This window comes from Poecilia formosa, unplaced genomic scaffold (assembly GCF_000485575.1).
Source record: "Poecilia formosa unplaced genomic scaffold, Poecilia_formosa-5.1.2 Scaffold130, whole genome shotgun sequence".
NCBI classification, from domain to species: Eukaryota; Metazoa; Chordata; class Actinopteri; order Cyprinodontiformes; family Poeciliidae; genus Poecilia; species Poecilia formosa.
In genome coordinates this window covers 456,488-475,034 of record NW_006800069.1, presented here as the reverse complement: position 1 = coordinate 475,034, position 18,547 = coordinate 456,488, and the positions used below count along the sequence as shown (strand labels likewise).

Here is an 18,547-nt window from a genome sequence, read left to right as displayed (position 1 = left end):
ATTTCTGTGGATTTTTACATATTGGAACTTAGAAAGTTTGTCTTCCTTCACCAAATGGAGCGCAGCATAAATCCAGCACACATCAACACACCCACACCAAATCCATCTTCATCCGCACCTGAAAATAGTTTCATAATCTTTTTAACAGACGATACAACTGAAGTATTTTACGCTCACCTGCTGCAACACTTCACTGAAGTTACAGCACTCATCAGGTAAGAAAAATGTTTTAAATTCCAACATTTCACATAATACACATTGTTCAAAAATCTCTAAAGCTCGTCATTTACTATTAAAATCGCTGATTCCAAAGCCTCTACAAAATAAAGCAAAAAATAGTGCAGCATATATCAAAAAGTAGCATTTGTACCTTTAATTTATATTTATATGTACCATATCTTTAAAACAACTTGTTGCAAAAATAGAATATAATAAAAAATATTTATTTCAGTGAAACTAATGACCCGCTAAAAAAAATGAAAAACTGAAAAACTCAGCTTCTACACCTTTCTTAAAAACACATTCCTGAAAAGCTTCGAATCAAACGTTCGCTTCTTTTAATTATAGTCAGATGGTTGTGAAGGCAAGTTCTGGCATCCTAAGGCATGTTGGCGCTCTGACGGTAGATATTTTCTGACCACAGTTGGTGAAAAAAAAAACAAAAAAAAACAGCAGCCGTCTTGGCTTGTATTTAATGGTGACTGTGCAAAAAGCTGGCCTGGAGTTTTTGCCCGCTGCTAAAACCCAGTTCCAAACAAAAGAAGTGAAATGAATTACAGTAGTAGTAATTAAAAGATGATGAAAAGCAACAAAAAGCTGCATTAAATGCATTTATGCTACAAGAAATAAATAATTAACATACAAAAGCTAAACCAAATATCTTGTTTTATTTGAAAAAGAGAATAAAAAAACAGTTCTGGGAAACTATGGATTAGCTGTACTTGTGCGGTGTTGTGATGAGCTGACAGTAGATGGCGCCGTTGGGTGCCTCTTTCTCTCCGAGGAGCCAGAGAGGCTGATGTGCATCGTGTTGTTGTGTCCAAACTGCAGTCCAGTCACACTGGAGCAGTGAATGTTTAAAGTGCCGGGGCTGGAAAACTGACGCTGCGGAGAAAAGAACGCCTGATCAAAAAAAATTCTGTTTTGGGTGGAACCGAATATGCTGATACGTCTGAAGATGTCAAATCAGAGGGAACGCTTTAGTGAAATGACAACTTTCATTTAATGTTTTTGAAGCACCTATTTGCAGCAGAAAAATGCTTTAGAAGTGGGCAGGAGTCTGAACTAGAGCTAAACTTTAAGTAAAGGTTTACTCAGACTAGCTCTTTTAGACTAGCTTTTTAAAAATGTGTCTTCATTTACGAAATGGGGATGATTTCCAATGAAAGCTTTTTTTTTTTAAAAAATACAGTAAAACTAGATTGTGAGCCTGGTTAAAGATTGTCCCGTTCCGGTTGCATCTCATGATTTGTTTGACTTTACCTTTTTGTTCTGACAAACCAGGTCAGAATAATCTACCACTTTGTCGTTTTAGTTAATAACGGGAATAAAACTCCAATATTTTTTCCTCTGAGGTGATGGCAGCTCATGGCTGACGGATACGTGGTCCGACTGTTTGCAGGTATGAGACTGTCTGATGATAATCGACATACCTGACACAGAAGTAACAGAGGCTGATATTTTGCTTTGTCGTTGGATGGAAAAAGAGTGGGTTCTACAGAGGACGACTTCATTTCATGGTCTGCTGCTAGGCGGGCCTGATCAACATCACACTGATTTGTAGCCCTGCCAGGTGATGAATCTAAAAACAAACAATAAAAATTAAAATAAATAAATCTCATGTGAAACCATGACAGATGGCTTGTTCCGAGTCAGATATCGGCGTCTTTCTCACCTTCAACTGTTGCATTGTCCCCTTGATTTCCTGGCCAAACACTGGCTATTTCCTGAAACATGCAATAAATGAATGAATGAATGAATGAATTAAATAAATAAATAAATAAATAAATCTTTTGTCACATATAATAATGTTTGACATGAAAAAATTGTTGGTTGTAAACCAAATCATGACTCCACACATCTAACTTAAACTGTATCAGTATTCCCTCACAGAACAAGACAAGAATTATCGCATCTTTACATAGCAAATTTTCTCTCTTTCACATAAATTCCAGTTTGTTTTGAGTAAATTGCAAAATTACAGGTGGCCATTTAATTCTATCACCTTCTTAAAATAATGTTGAAATAACTTTTACATTTGCTTTCTTCTCCACCCTTTCCCGTAAAAAACAAAAATACCCCTAGTGAAGCAGGAAGTGATGTGCACAATAGTTCCTCACACCAGAAAAAATTTGCAGTGTGGCAACACCGCAGGACTGGCCGAGTTGCTGCAATACAAAGAATCTCCCCTGTCCTGACTTAGCATCGCAGTCTTCTTCTTCTTGTTTGTTTAACTAGGCTAAAGACCACTCCTTTCTCTTGTTCCCACCATAAAGATGATGGTGATCTTGAGATATGATGGTGATGTTAAACTGTTTTCATTCATTAACCCAACTCTGGTTTGACACCGGGTCATTTGACCTACTGATTTTCACAATCGCTTTCAGTCATTCTGACAGAATTTTCACCTGAACCGGCGGAGGTCCTGTCCGCACATTGTCACAAATGTTTGCCACTGCAGCTCTTACTGGTTCTGCTGTAGGAACAACGAAAAGTCAAAGTAAAAAGTCGAACCTCCAGAAGCCAGGCGTAATTGTCTAATAATGTGATCAGACTGACCTGAAGTCTCAGTAACAGAAAGCTTTGTCATCCCTTGTGTAATCTTCTCTTTTTCATTTTGGTCCTTGAAGGAGGAAGAGAAAGACTTGAGTCAGACCGGGGCAAAATTTTCTGATAAAAATAATATTGTGATGTGTCATGTTAAGTTTTACATCACGCCAAGATGGCTCGACTTTGTTCCTCACCAGTTTCTGCAGGACTTGGTGGACGGCATCATGAATTGCGGGTTTGTGCATCTTGAACAGTTCTTCCATCACAGTTGTGCATTCTGTCGACAAACCAAAGTCACGTTAGCTTCAAGAATCTCACGTTTAGTGAGATTCTTAGGACTGTTCTCACCAGATGAAAAAAGATACTTTAATCAGTTTAGTTTGACTCTATTCACTTGTAATTGTTGGTTATTTTTGAACAAAGTTATGCACAGAGGCTTCATTCAGTTACTTGCCAACAGGAATTATTTTTTGTTGTTTAATCTAAGTTGTGTTGATGTAGGTATAACAGTATAGCCTGGCAAAAAAATAAAAATATATAAATAAACAGCGTCTTGTTCTACTTTGCTTCGTGGTCTGGACTTCTGATAAAGTTTTGAATTTTACCCGGTCGCTAACGTTCGGCCGTGACGTAATACGCCAGTTCGACGTTATAAAGTTTACCGGAAATACAACCGTCCTCCACCGCGAAGAGAAAAGTACCGAGTCAAACAAGACGGCTGTTGATGTAAATTCAATATCTGGAAGTGTGGCAAACGCAGACTGAACGGCTTCGTTCACTTCCTCCGCTGCCATTGTTGAAACTACAGGCTACTGCTGAAACCGCAGACAATCGATGTCATCTGTTACAACTTCTCTTTCTGTTCGCTGATTGGCCCTGTACAAAATCTACGAATTTCAAAGCCCAGACGAACCTATGAGGTGAGATTTGAATGCGCGCGAGCGGACATGCTAATCACAGGCAGCTGTGTGGCTGAAAATTATGTAGTAGCGTTAACAAATTCAACATACTTTTTTTTTTTAACACAAGATAGTTCACAGATTTGCACTTTTGTATTGATGAGTATTTTTTAAATCAGTTTCTCTAATTTTTGCATACTGTACCACTTTTACTTACGACGGGAGGAAGGCCTTTGTTTGGGATTTGAGCGCCAGCACTCCTGCATGAGATCGATGAGTCTTGTCAGTCCCGCCACTCCGGCATCCGTACACCTGATGTCGTCCAGAGAAGGACGGTCTCCCATCGGGATGCGGATACGCACTATGGCGGACAAGGCATCTGCAGGAAAGACGGAGATTGGAGTCGAAGGTGTGTTACAAATGTCCCTTTGGTAAAATTTACATTTAAAAATCTTAACTTGTTTACATCTTGCCTGCCAGTTATTCAAGATGAAAATTATACACAGGACAGACAGTTGCTTAAATTGGGAAAGTTGAACGTGCATAAAGGATGATGCCGTTTAAAAATGTATTTCTTGGTAGTGGTTCAAATTCAGTTCTTCTGTTTGGCGTATAAACACCCATATAACCCCAATTCTCAATAACTTCATTTCAAGGATTTAAAAAAAATTGTGACAGTAAAGTCACAAATGGTTTAATCTGTCAAATTTTATTTATTTATTTATTTTCAGCAGGAGGAGTTGCTAATTGGACATCCTCTCTCTCAGTGATTTTGACTTTGATCTGCATTCACTGGGATGTTAACTATACATCCTGATTCTTCAAGATAAGCTGAAAGTAACTGACTTAATTTCATGGTGGTTGTCATGGATACATCTAAAGTGTGGATTTTTTGGAGGGGAAATGCTGACTGCAAATCATTCATTTTTATAAAGACTAAAACTTTGGTTAACACTTCAGTAGTGATAACACTTCACTTTTCACTAATTAATCTTCCAACTCATTTTTTAGCATTACAAGTCAACCTGCAAAACAGGACATCTGTGTATTTTATTTTATTTTTTTAAAGTATGCATTTTCCAGGCTGAAATTTCCTGATGTTTTTTCTGCATATTTTTTGTAATATTCTGGGAATTTTGAGTACAAATTAAAATACCATATTATAGTGTGTCCCACAATAATGACACAATAAATGCTACCACTGGCTTCTGATATCCAGGGGAGTGGCTTAGGATCATTTCACAGATTTTGAGGCATCTGAATTTATTTAGATCATCTCCAAATCTGGAACTCTTGAACTTTCTCAAATAAAGAAAATGAACATCCGAGGGCTAATGCAGATTTTTTTAAAGCACAGTTTACGTTTTTTTGTTGATAGTCGTTTTAGTGGTTTGATTGGCATTTTAAAAATAATTTAGGATCTCCAGTGCCTACAAAAAGTAATCACCTGCTTGGATGTTTTGTCCTTTTTGTTGCTTTTGCAAATCAGTAAAAAACTAAATTTGACTTTTTGACATTGAAATCCTAATGTTGCATCTGCTAAATAATGACTTGAATTGGGTGAATATTTATTCTACTTATTTTGTGTAAAATATTTCTATTTTGTTTTTTTTATTGTTATTTTGTAGAAATCGGTTTCCACTTTGACATTAAAAGTGTTTTGTCAACAAAAAAAGACCAATTTTGTTTCTCATGATTAATTTGTATGAGGGTAAAACATTTAAGGAGGTGAATACTTTGATATAAAGTGGTTTAGAGTAAAAACAGGTTTAAAGTACATGGTTGCATTTACTTAAACCTGGAAAATGATAGAAGCAAATTCCATGCTTTTCCAGACTTTTTGAAAAAACATGACTCAGCACTGGAACAAATTAGGAACTTACTTGGATATGGTTTTTTTCCTGTTGCAATGGACCACAGCAGTATACCAAAGCTGAAACAGAGGTTAAGAGAGTCAGAGATTACTGCAGCAGCTAACTCACCTCCTTATTATTTTTGTTGCTAGTAATCAGAACCTAAAGAAATGGAGCCCACGGCCATTTCATCAAAAAGAGGAAATTGCACGAGAGCTTCATTCAGTTGATGGATTCATCTGAAAAACATTTCCTCATATCTTTCACTTCCTATTGGGAATGAAAGACATAAACTGCATGATGAACAATAAAAGTGCCCTGATGTCTCTCTACCTGTAGATATCAAAGGCCCGTGAGGGATTGTAAGAAGTGTCGAACGCCTCTGGAGGCATGTATCTGATGGTGCCGCCTGTATCGTTGCTGTTCTTCTTGGAAGTTCGAGTGATGCTGCTGGAAAACCTGGCGAGGCCAAAATCTGTAAGCTAAAGAGAGGATATAAGTACAATCAGGCCGTAATATTAATACCATTTTATAATTATGTTTGTGAAACATAAAAAAAAATAAACAATCCAAAATTAAACATCAAATTAATTTAAGGCTAACAGTTTAGTTTGTAATAATTTCATTAAGGGAAACACCTCTTCTTGACAAAAATAAATCATCTCACTGGATTGCCCTGGATTTTGGAACAGAATAATATCCGACCGAAAGAGCATATTTTTGTTCTGGTGAGACATCTATTTAAACTTCATCAACGCGAATCACTCAAATTATGGTCTTTTTTTCATTTATTTAAACCATTTTTTCAATGATGTGTAGAACATATAACTTTAGAGAATAATAATAAAATGAGAATTGGACACAAATTTCAGTTTTGCTCTACTTCAAATAGAATTAGGTACATACACACAGTAAATGTCTAACAATGTCAATTTAAAATTCTCTTTGAAAATTTGAACTTTCTGTTTCTGTTAACAATCTTGTGGAATAATTCTGACTAGATATCTGATCACTTTTCTTGGTGTAAATGCAGAGTTCACTTAAATTGGCTGGTTCCTAGTCATACATTTTAAATCTGGTTAAGGTTTGGTCGTGTAATCTGTTTTTTTTTTGTTTTTTTTTTTTTCTAATTAAAGATCTTTACAGTTTAGAATTATAAACACCAAAATTATATTTTGCCTGGTCATAATTTATCTAACTTGCAGACAAAGTTGTTGGTACCCCTTTGTTAATGACATTGAAATAATTTGAAACTGACAAAAGTAATCATAAAAAAAAACAAACAAAAAAAACACTGAAAATCAGACATTGCTTTTGAATTGTGGTTCAACAGAAACCACAACAAGCTAATGAAACAAGCCTGGACCAAAATAATGCTACTTCTACAAAAGATTAGAGATATTTTGACCATAAGGACATGTTAGACTAATGTGTGTCCTCAGATTAGCATTCCCGGTGCCTTCAAGCTTCAAGCAGTCAGTCGTCCTATTTAAATGTTGACAAGTAGTCAGTGGGCTGTTTGGTGACATGGTGTGCATTACGTTGAACATGGACCACAGGAAGCAAAGGAGAGGATCGTCTCAGGAGATTAGAAAGAACATTGCCTTTACCATGATAAAGGTAAAGGCAATACAAGCATCTCCGGTTAGCTTGATGCTCCTATGACTACAGTTGAACATAGAAATTAAAGGGGAACTCCAAAGTCAAGGTACATCAATGTAATATCGCACTATCCATTGCTGTTTGAGCCAAAGACTAAAGAGGAAATCATGATAAATTTATCTCTTTCTCTTTTTTACTGTTTATTCAATGTTACATGACTTTGTGTTTCTGTTTTTAATGTTGTAAAGCACTTTGAAATGCCTTGTTCCTGAAATGTGCTATACAAATAAAGTTTGATTTGATTTAAAAAAAAAAAAAGTGATACTGGAATTTGCCACAATTCACACTGACAAGCTGCAAAGCTTCTGGGAGAATGTCCTTTTGGACAGACGACACAAAACTGGAGCGTTTTGGCAAGGCTTATCAGCTCTATGTTCACAGACTCAAAAAGGAAAAGAACACCTTTCCTACTGTGACATATGGAGGAGGTTCTGTTATGTTCTGGGACTGGTTTGCTGCATCTGACACAGGATGTTTTGAATCTGTGCAGGGTATGACGAAATCTCAAACTATCAAGGAATTTGGACGTCACGTAGCATAGTGAGTAGAGCGGGCAGAGGTATGCAGCTGTACCTTTCCTGCATGTCTTCTCCCTGCTTTTCCTGTCTTCCTACTGTTGGAAAACTTAAAAAAAAAAAAAAAGCCACTAGCGCCAGCCATAAACGGATTATATATTTTAAAAGACTATCAAGGCATTCTTAACACAAATGTGCTGCCCAGTGGAAAAGCTTTCTTTTTCCACAAAACAAAAGCTTGATCTCAGCTGGAAGACCCATAACCCAAATGTCTAAGAGCAAACAATTGGACTATTCCTATATTGGCCTTTTATGAGCCTTGCTCTAAATCCTATTGAACATCTGTAGAAGAAGCTGAAATGTGCCGTTTGCCCATGATGAGTAGGCCAATCTCATTGGCCCACTCCTTTTCATTACCTAAATAGTTTGATTGGTCAGCTGCTCTCGTATACATAAAACAATGCCATAAAACAGCAGGGAAGAAACCCGCAATTCTCTAGACTATCCAAGCGTTACTTTCCCGACCCAGAACTGATCAGGATCAAAGCTGTCCCCTATACCGTCAAACACAGACCCTCTTTCCTTAACAAAAGGCAAATGGCTAGACCATCTGTGTTGAGCTCCACAGAATCCTTGGTGCATAACAATCAAACTCTTCACACCTGTGGTTCAAACAAGCCTCTTTTCTTTGTTGGGAAACACCACAAACAGTGACACCCTGGTGTTATAAGATCTGCTGACCAGAACCTACAAAAGGCAGCCAGAATCGAAGGACTTGCGACTCCTTTGACTCTGTATTTTTGTTCTCACCTCGCGAGGTTTTGATCAGTGTCTTACTTCTTCTCATCCAGAGTCTTGCTATAGGATTTTTTTTTCACCCAAAAACAATTTAAAAGGTGAACTCCAGAGCAAAGGCACATCAATTTACACAGTATTTTTTTTCCATAACAGTAACAGAAATGGTGTTTGATTGCAGTGATTGCCTCAAGAGGTTGTTAATGGTACGATCACCCTTTTTATTAGTTTGTTTTATTAAAGACTGCTGAACCATAATTCAAAAATCAATGTTTGATTCTCATTAGTTAATTTTCTGTAGATTTTTATTTATTATAAGTACTGTCAAATTATTTTAGGGACCATATTTTAGTGTAAATATGGTCCCTAAAGTAGCTTGGGACCATGTTTATCTGTTTGTCCGGCAGATAAACCAAAAATCTGCTGGACTCAGATTTTTTGTTTATTAACAGAGGTGTTGCCAACAACTTTTGTCCAGGTGGGTAAATGTATGGAGCTCTTGCCAGAACCAGTGGACTCACCTTGGCGTTTAAATCCGAGTCCAGCAGCACATTACTGGGCTTGAGGTCCAAGTGCAGCACAGGAGGGGAGATACTGTGGAGGAAGTTGATACCCAGAGCAATCTGGTGAGTCAGTCTGAAAGCCAGTGGCCAGGGCGGGGGTCCTTGTAAAGTTTGCTGATAAGAGAGATGACATAGTTGAGGTATTCCATAGTCTTTCATTTCCTTTTCTTACTTTGTGCCATTTTCTACTGTAAATAAATTGTTTTAAACTAAACATGATGCCACATGAGCATCATGAGGTATCTTTTAATGCCACAAACCATGTCTCTTGCTCTTACAGCAGTTCATTCATGACCACTATATACTTGCAATCCAAACCACAACATTTTTCTTAGACTTTCTAGGTCAGCTTGTTGTAAAAACCCAATCAAAGCTTTGTGAAAGTTGTGAAACGGGTTGTCTCTAAACGCACAACAATACCCTTGGGCGGAAGTGCATTGCGTCAAGATAGTAAACTTTACTGTAAAACATTCAAAGCCGTTGAGGTAATTCAGTTTGGACCAGCTGCATACCTGGAGGTCAGCCAATGATCCTCGCTCCATGAAATCCATGACCAACCCCAGCTGAATTGACGACCCTGAAGAAGGTGATTGACCCTTAAAAATCCCAATGACTTGAAGGACGTGGCGGTTTGATCCTTGTTGCATCATGTCCAATTCATGCAGTAGAGCCTGGCCTGTCCTGTGGTTGCAGGTTTTCCCATCAGTATGTTGTTTTGCAGCTCCACTAAACAGCCAGTCGTATTCATTACTCACCCATCGTCATAATGAAGCAGCTTAATGGCCACAAATTCACACCACTGCCGGTGTTTGGCTTTGTAGATCTGTCCAAATCCTCCGGATCCGATCACCTCCCAGTCCTCTAGATCAGTGTCCTTAACCACTTTCAAAGCAGGACTGTTATGGAGTGCCATGGTTCACTAGAAAAAAACATTAGACCCTTTCATTGTAGGTTAAGCTGAAGATTTTATTATCCTGTTCACATTTCAATAAGACGCCATTAGATATCATGAGAGAACATGGGGATCTTTTAAATCAAACAGAGTTTTCAGACTCAAAACTTAAAAGAGTTCTAAACTAATATACATTTCCAATGGCTTTTGGTGCTTTTATGTTTATTTTTTATAGGATATGACTACAGTTTTAACATGTATATCAGAATATTGTTAGAAGAAGCTAAACAATGGATATGAAAACAAAGGTAACACTTTATTTGAAGGGGGTTGAATAAGACTGACATGACACTGTCATAAACATGAATAAGCCTTCATGAATATTTATGACTGTTGTCATAAAGCATCATTCGGTAAATTATGACACTTTTAATACAAAGTTGACATTATTCAAAATGTCTTTGTTATGACAACTTGACATTAACCAAGAAATCATTACTGATATAAATTTGTTATAAAAGTATTACTGATTGCACTTTAAAAATTAGGTAACTTTATGTTATTAAAGGTAAAGTTTAAACAGTTCATGACAGGTGTTATGTCATGTTTATGACAGTGTCATGTCAGTCTTATTCATCCCCCTTCAAATAAAGTGTTACCAAAACAAATAATGCCAAGCAATCAAAATAGTGTGGAAAGTAAGATGTAAAGATACACCAGCTTAGGTAAATGAATTCTGGATCTACATATTGAAATGCTAAAATCTTAGTAATAATTTCATTTACTTATATTCTGTTTCCAGATTCTTTGTAATATACATTATTTCTATTGATTGGCCTGCTAACCTTTATGAAATATGACAGATTATGATCCACGATTACATCAAAATAACTGAGTGACCTTCTGCTAGCAAATATTAATCGGCTTCACATAATCATGTTACTGTTCAGCAGATTATGGGTGAATTATAGAAAATGGACAGTACCTTGTGGAAATATTCACCCCATTGGGATTTTTTGTTTGTTTTGTTGCTTCAGAATCTTGAATGAAAGTGAATTATTTGCATTATTTTATTTAAGGAACAATCCTACAACTTATAACATGTTATTCTTTTTTTATTATATAAATATACATGTAACACTGAAAATGATTGCCTCCAACTCTACTATACTTACGTTTTAATTAATAAAAGCCAAAAAAAATGTAATTTAAGTAAATGATCATTGTACCATAGTGTAAACACAGAACCGGTTGTCATGGTAACCTTCTGTGATGTTTTGGTTTGAACTTGTTGAGTTGGCAGCTGCCTCCTGGATTCCTGTTTGCTACTGAAGGCTGCCACTGAGCCAGCACTTGGATGTTCCCAGCAGGTAAGCTAAACGCAGCTCAACCAGTTTATGATGGCAGTCAATAAAACGTGGTGCCAGGAAATGCAGCCTAAACAACACAAATTAGTGGGTCTACTTTTCAAACATCTTGTGGTGCACACCTGAACGAAACACATGTAATCCAGTTGGTTAAATAGAAGGGTGAAAGTAATTTCATCTTAGCCTTTTTTTTAACATAAAGAAAAACTCCTTTTTGACTTATTTTTTTTTAGGTGTTAATAATATTCCTCTGACAAATAAATGGATGAAAATCAACACATTTTTGTCTAACAAACTGTGTCCTTACAGATAACTTGCAAGCATGAAGGCTTTTAAAAACGTCTGTACAGGTAGTGTTACAACAATCTTCACAAAATTCTCCATTTACTGCTAATGCTTATGCATTTTTGGAGCCTGTGGGATCTGTTTTATTCAACTTCAAAAAGGGAAATGTCTTGGTATGTACATCCAGGAATACAACAACCTTAAACATGAGGAATTTTACCAGCAAACTGGGGAGGGAAAAAAATTAACCTTTTTGACTAATCAACATAAAGCCAAAAGTTAGGAAAATTACTAAAGTCAAAAGTCGGTCATTAAGGAGTTAAGCTACTTCTTTATCTTGTCTCTGGAGCAGTAGTAGTTTGGTTTCAGAACCAATGAAACAAATCTGGGAACTAGAAACACAGCACATTTCACATGCCTGCCCCTCACCCTTCAGTTTGAGGTTAATGTTTTTCACCAAGTCCTCTCCCATCTAAAGTAGGTGTTACTGTCAGAGTACCTCACAGAAAAGTCCCAGGGTGTGGTTCAGTCTTCAGTCCTCCCTGTACCACATCAATGAGAATAATTTTTCTCAAAGCTTCATTTTCAGATGTCTAGTTTTCAAACAAATCTGCCCAGACTCTATGCTAATGTGTTCCCTTCTCCTCTATGCCACCCTGTAAGTAGGAAGCCATGTTCTTTTGTTGCTCAGCGTTCTCAGCGGAAAATTCAAAGTCAGAGCAAGTCACCCGTTATAAGCAGTTCCCTCTTGAACATCGGCTTGTTTATATCAATGACAGTAAAAAAAAAAAAAAAAAAACTTTTTCATTCTAAAAACGCAAACCCGAACAACCTTTCTACTACGAGGTCGCACTGCTTAATGAATCAAAGTGATTTTTCTTTTTTTGTTCTTTTTTTTTTTTTAGAAAAAGGGGGACTACTCACCCTTTGGGATCTGTTCTGCTCTCTCATCATTCAGTTGTCATGAAAGAGTCTCAGGAGGGCAAAAAACCCCTCTTATTCCCCCACGTTCATCTCCCAGGTTGTCGATCTTAGTGAATAGAGAACTGAAAGCACTCTGAGCCGTTCCAATAATCCCACTCACTTCTGCTTCCGGGTTGCACAATGTGTGGGGTTTTATAACTCCATCCTGTTGATCTTTTTGACTTTAAGCCTACGACTCTGTGCAGACCTGCTGTTTTTCCTACAGGTGGTAACTTATTCAGCTTGTGAAGTGGTTTAAAGTCGCTTATTTTAGCAATCAGATTCAGGAGTTGAGTGTCTTCAACAAAGCTTCCTCATAATTGTAAAAGATTTGAGTTTATTTTATGCCTCCAAGTCTTAGAAGTTAACCAGTTTATTATTATTATTACTCCTTTTATCTTAAAAATGTAGTTGCATTCCAAGGCATTTCTGTAAACGACAACAGAATTTAGTTTAATTTCACCAGCAGGGGGTGAAAGAAACAGATAACAGGAGATTTATAGTCATAGGTAAGAGCTAAAGCACTGCCTCACTTTTTTCAGGAAGTGATAAAACGACAACGATAAGATCAAGGGTTGAGGTTTTTATCCCAGTTTCAGGAGCAGCAAACCTCTGATCTGACAAAAATCAACATTGAAAGTCCTTAATGAGGGTACTTTTTACATTTACAGCCACCTATGCGTGTGTTTGCGTGTGTGTGTGTGTGTGCGTGTGTGTGTGTGTGTCTGTCAGCACAACCACTTCGAAGGTTGAAGTGTTACCCAGAGAAGTCAGGTTTCATGACTTTAGGACGTCAAAAATACTTTTGGACAAACAGTGGGAGTGTCAAGAGAAGATTTATGCTTCCAAAGCAGCAGATTCAGCAATGGGAACTACATTATCATTACAGGATCATAAAGCAGAGGAAGCTAACAATATGAAAACAAATAGCAATGGTCTTTTGTGGCGCGTCGACTGCAAATTCAGTAGAGAGGTCTGTTTGAATGTGTAATCAGTGCTTTGAGCGGTGGCATTGTGATCACACACTTCACAAGTTCATAATTATCATTTTTTTTACCATTGTTTACGTCCTGATTTACAACGTCTGGCTTCTTCTGGTGCAGGATCACGACACACATAATGCCTCATATCAATGACATAAAAGTCAGCTAACATGCAACATGACCGTTCATACTGCAGGCTCTTTAAAACAACTGGATATGTATCCGAATTAGTACCACCTGTAGAAGTGACAAAGATTGGATATTTTGGAAGGGTGTAAAGATTGGAATTGGGTCGTTCAGACTGCTTTGAAAAAGTCGCATATGGGCAAGAAAAGCGGATTTAGGCTGTGTGAATGTGGCCTATAGGTCTTTTGTATTCTGTTTGTTTTATTTTCGCATTTCTTAGAACTGAAGAGGGGTCTAACTGGATTCATATTCAGCTAATGCCTCAGGATAGTTCCACTTTACATGATGCGTCCAAGATAGCAATAACTGTAATTGTTTATCCTTACGCCTACAGATGAAGGAACATTAATATGTACAAAGATTGAGCAACAAAACCGTTACAAGATTAGACTGAACGTTGTCTTAATTATCAAAAAATATTTTACTCAGGAAAGGTTTTCACAGTCTGATTTAAAGTATTTTAGTGTCCACGATACTTTTCAAAAAGTAACTATTTCATAAAAAATGCCTTTTATGAAACAATAAGCTTCTGTAGACAAAAGATCTAAACAAGGTTTCTCTTGGCACCACTCACATTTAAGTTTTATTATTTTGTTGGATTTTTTTGTTTAAATTTCTCTCTCTTTTGATCATTGTTCAGATGAATTTGGTTACATTTTTCAGAATTCCACATCTTTATCAGGTTTAACCAAACTTACTTTGTATCTCCAAATCATCTGTTGTTTTTTTTTTCCTTAAAATTGATTTTGTGCCACATTTAAAACATATCTCATTTTGTTTATTTTATGCGTCCTTTGTGTACTACAATTTGTTCTTTTTGGGGAAATTTTTGAAGTTGTATTGTCAACACTACGTACATATTGGACTTTACAGTGTCTCGCATTGGTACTTTTTGAGCCGAATTTTCATGTTTCACTATTTATGACCATTTAATCCTAAATTTCACACTGGTTGAAGGAAGACAAAGGAATTTATGCTGCTATGATTTAGGAAAATGCCATATCATTGTGACTTTTTAAAAAATATATATATTTTACTGGAGGAAATGCGTCTCTTCCTGTGTTTAACAGAGTGAACTACCCCATTTTCCCCTAAATGGCTTTTTTAGTGAGAAGGCATAAGCCACGGTTTTACCAGAGTTGTGTGGAAAATATTATGCTCAAGAGAAGCGTAACCAATTAGGTTCGTGAGAGCAGCACAGGGTTAAAAAAAAGACCCAAAACATTCACCTCTGACGTCATTGGAAATCCCCTTTACATTGTTTCTGACTCTGACACAACTCAAAACGCACCTTTTCAAAGTTGAACCATAAATGTGTTGTATAAGCCTAATATGTTTAAAAACAAACATAAAAAACTAATTGTGTCCAGCTAATTATGCGCATTTTTAATTAAAATGCTGATTTGAGAGAACGTGCGGGAAGTGCAGTCTGCTTTTATTTATTGCGCAGCCGCAGAACTCTGTTATGGTGATAATACTACTGCCCTCGCATTGAGCCCCGTCGAGCCTGCGGCGCTACCTGTGAGATAAACTGCCTGCTTTACTTTCAGTTTTGTCTTCGGGGCTTTTTCGCCGCTGATGTGATGTGCGGCTCGGGTTCGGGCCCGCAGCTCCACCGGGGACAGCCGCTTGTACGTTACCGTGGGCCCCGTCGAGTCTCCCGTCCGTCTCCTCCCCACCGAGCAAAAAGGCTGAGCGGGGGAACTTTGGACTCTCAGCTTGTTTGTTGTTGTTTTATGACTGCGGAAGACCTGGGCAACCAGCTGCTCTTAGAAACCAACGCGCAGGACTTCTTACGACCTTAACGTAAGGTATCCCCCTCCCCAAAACCCTCCCAAATTAAATGTTTACGACTTGGATTAATGTTGAAAGTTCTTCTGAAGTTATGTTGTTGTGTTTCCGACACGAGGATCGCGGTTGTTTCCTGGTTTGATTTCTGCCAGGAACGCTCTCTCACAGATCCGAACAATCAGATGCCGTATTACCTCACAGGCCCACAGCTATATCGCTGCTTTCAGTTTAGATTTCTTCATAAAAGCGTCATGCTGGCTATTGCTGTAAGTACTGTGTGTGTTTGAGGGAGAGGGGGGATTGCTTAAGCAGCGTTTGGTTGAGCAGAAGCAAATGGATGCCAAACATCCTTCACCTCTCAGAAAGGAAGATAAACACAACACTGATTATTTGTGATTATTTTCATTCTTGTTTAGACTTTAAAAGTTATTTAGTTTTCCTGTGAGTGGCTTATTACACCTTAAAAACGTAGACGGTAAAAATCACATGACCTGTGATTCCTTCAGGTGTCTGGTTGGGGCTTTGATGACTGAAATTTCACCTAAATGCAGGGCTTGGTGCTGTTAATGCGTTCAGCCATAGTTGACAATATAGCATATTACAATGTAGTACAATATGGTATTGTTGTCCCCTGATTGTCTCTTTGGGTTCACGGTTCTTGAGTTTTGTTATTAGCAGTTTAACTGTGTACAACTCTTATAAAATATATGTTCAATTCAGTGATGACTAAGCTGAAATAATCAAATGCATTTTTGTTTAAATGATCACTTTTCATTGATTAACTTCTTTGTATGTTAATCAGGGCCGTAAAGCTAGAGATGTAGCGATAAGAGATTTGTGGCCAATTCCAAACTCGGTTTTTGTTCTTGTAAATCTCTTAATCTGCTGTTACCGATTTTTGCTGATTTTGTTTTGTCTTTAAAAACTACAAGAAGTTGTAAGAGCATCACTGAAGTGATTTCTTGATAGCCTTTTTTGCCATTTTATTAAGAGCAGTAGCTGGAAAAGGGAGGTTTATTGTTAATTCGAAAAGTTAATATGATGTGAGTGTTTTTAAAACTTAATATATTAGTAATTTGCAAGCCGAGTGTTACAAAAACATAAGTCTCTGCGTGTATTCCTTGAGAATAAGCCGTAAAGTCTTACATTTACTTTGAGATTCAGCAAAGGTAGGCGATATTTCCAGCTTCAGCATGTAGCAGTGGAATGCTCTAAAGAATAAAACAGAACAACTTTGTGTTGCCCCATTTATCCTTCCTGCTCTCTCTCACAGCCCAAGTGAACCACAACTGTACTGTATGCATACATGTCCTAGAAAAAACTATTTCCTTTTAAAATAACTTTTTACACATCTAATACTGACTTCACTTTTGAAACTTCTTTCAGATACTAAATGTAGCTAACGTGTACAGGGTGCCTACGCGTCATTAAAAGGTCTTAAATTCATGTATCCAAAATGAGGCTCTTAAAATGTCTTCATTTCATTAAAAGACTAAGTTAGCCCTTAATGTTTATCACAGTTCTTAAATGTTGTCCTTATCGGTCTATTTAGGACAAAGTTTGTACATTTCTGTGGAGATACAGGTCTGGAACTCCATCAATACCGGTCTTAAAAAGTCTTACATTTGAGTTGGTGAAACTTGAAGAGACCCTGTTAAAATTTTTGCTTAGTTACAGCATCCACACTGAAGAGAGTGACATCCGACCAAGGGATTGGACTCCATAGCAGTACGATTACCAGACTTTGTATTGAAAAATTCATCCATTGAACTAATTTAGGCGTCTTATTTACATAAATATGAACCTATCTCAGAACCAGATGCTTAAATTAAGATTAAATGTTATGTTTTTTGGTATATTCTTCCATCCTCTCACCAGAAGTGAAGAAGCTGTGACCAGGTAGTTGGGGCTTGTTGTGTCCGTCAACGATATGAAAATGAGCATCAGCTGGTGTCAGAATCTATTTTTTTCAAGAGCATTTTTAAACCCAACCTAACCAGATAATGTTTTGTGTGTTTTTTTCTTCACAGTATGCTTGACTCCTAGCCACCGATTTGAGACCACACGATGGACGGTAAAAGGAGCAGTGGAGGTGAAGGAGGGAGCGGAGATCCAGAGGTCGAGGATGAGTTTGCTTGCGCCGGGATGCTGCGGGGATCTCTGACTTCCCTGCACAGCACCGTGGAGCGGATATTCAGGGTGACATTTGGAATCGGAGCGGACGATTTGCCAAACGGGAACAACGGTCAGATATGGCTGAAGCTGCAAGGCCTCAGCACCGACGTGAAAGCTGCCAAAGTAAGACGCCTTTTCCTGGTTTTAGGTGTTTCGTTCAATGAAGACCTGCTTCTTGGACGTTTTCCTTCTGTTGGATGTTTCTGTTGATGTGGGGAAGGTTTCAAACAATGATGTTAACATGGAATGAAGTTTTTGCGACATTGCTGGAAGTAGTTGGATGTCTGAGTTGAGGTACTGGCATGTGTATCCCGACCCGCCTGTGCAGACCTTGAAATGCATCACATGTAGGTCACAGCAAGGGCACGAGGTCTTTACAGTAGACACTCTGGAGATCAGCAGTTTCCAGACTGTTTCGTATGTACTTTTGAAGTGGAACCATGACCCATTAAGCTAATGCCACAGTTAAACTTAAAACAAACCAGTGGTTTAATATGGTTAGCATGGTAAATTCAGCAGATCACGACAGCCTCTGAAAGCTTCGTGTTGGATGACTAACTCTGAAACCAGTCTGACTTTTCAAGTCGGGGGTTTTAAAGCTCATCTGCATGTGCTGGCAGGAGATGGTGAAATGACAAGCCGCTGTTGGCGTTAGCATGCTTTTCTTTTCTTTTTTTTTTTTTAAACTATTATTATTATTGTTATTGACAGCAATGGAACCAAAACCCATTGGCAGCTCTGTACTTGCATAATTAAGCTTCTTAAACCTAGGAGACGCTCGGCTGCTTAATTAGCCTCATTTTAATATTAGAGATTGGGAAGGCCCCCCACCTTTTTTTTTCTTCAGTG

At 37.7% G+C, this 18,547-nt stretch overlaps 2 protein-coding genes across 7 annotated transcripts in view; one reads left to right on the top strand and one right to left on the bottom strand.

Annotated features, from left to right (window-relative positions):
- Positions 1 to 868: 868 nt before the first annotated feature.
- ripk3 (receptor-interacting serine-threonine kinase 3) lies at positions 869 to 12,666 on the bottom strand. Of its 2 annotated transcripts, none has more exons than XM_007561703.2 (13): positions 12,525 to 12,666; positions 9,812 to 9,975; positions 9,569 to 9,737; positions 9,015 to 9,170; positions 5,855 to 6,003; positions 5,552 to 5,601; positions 3,886 to 4,047; positions 2,964 to 3,046; positions 2,779 to 2,842; positions 2,628 to 2,695; positions 1,895 to 1,946; positions 1,653 to 1,801; positions 869 to 1,104 (listed from the first exon to the last, which is right to left on the bottom strand). In XM_007561703.2, exons 2-13 carry the CDS (start codon positions 9,967 to 9,969, stop codon positions 925 to 927), a joined length of 1,440 nt encoding a protein of 479 aa, XP_007561765.1. In that variant the 5' UTR covers positions 9,970 to 9,975; positions 12,525 to 12,666; the 3' UTR covers positions 869 to 924. The 2 variants fall into 2 exon arrangements, with proteins under 2 accessions (XP_007561765.1, XP_007561766.1); XM_007561704.2 differs by having other exon boundaries at positions 2,628 to 2,692.
- The window catches only part of khnyn (KH and NYN domain containing), a 27,694-nt gene continuing 13,135 nt past the window's right edge, over positions 3,989 to 18,547 (top strand). The window contains exons 1-2 of one of the 5 annotated variants that reach the window (XM_007561706.2): positions 3,989 to 4,077; positions 17,554 to 17,821. In XM_007561706.2, coding sequence (XP_007561768.1) covers positions 17,591 to 17,821 — 231 coding nt within the window. In that variant the 5' untranslated portion in view covers positions 3,989 to 4,077; positions 17,554 to 17,590. Of the gene's footprint in view, positions 4,078 to 5,915; positions 5,999 to 11,227; positions 11,319 to 15,174; positions 15,544 to 17,553; positions 17,822 to 18,547 lie in introns of those variants that run through there. The other 4 variants (XM_016676200.1, XM_016676201.1, XM_007561705.2 and 1 more) reach the window with 4 other exon arrangements.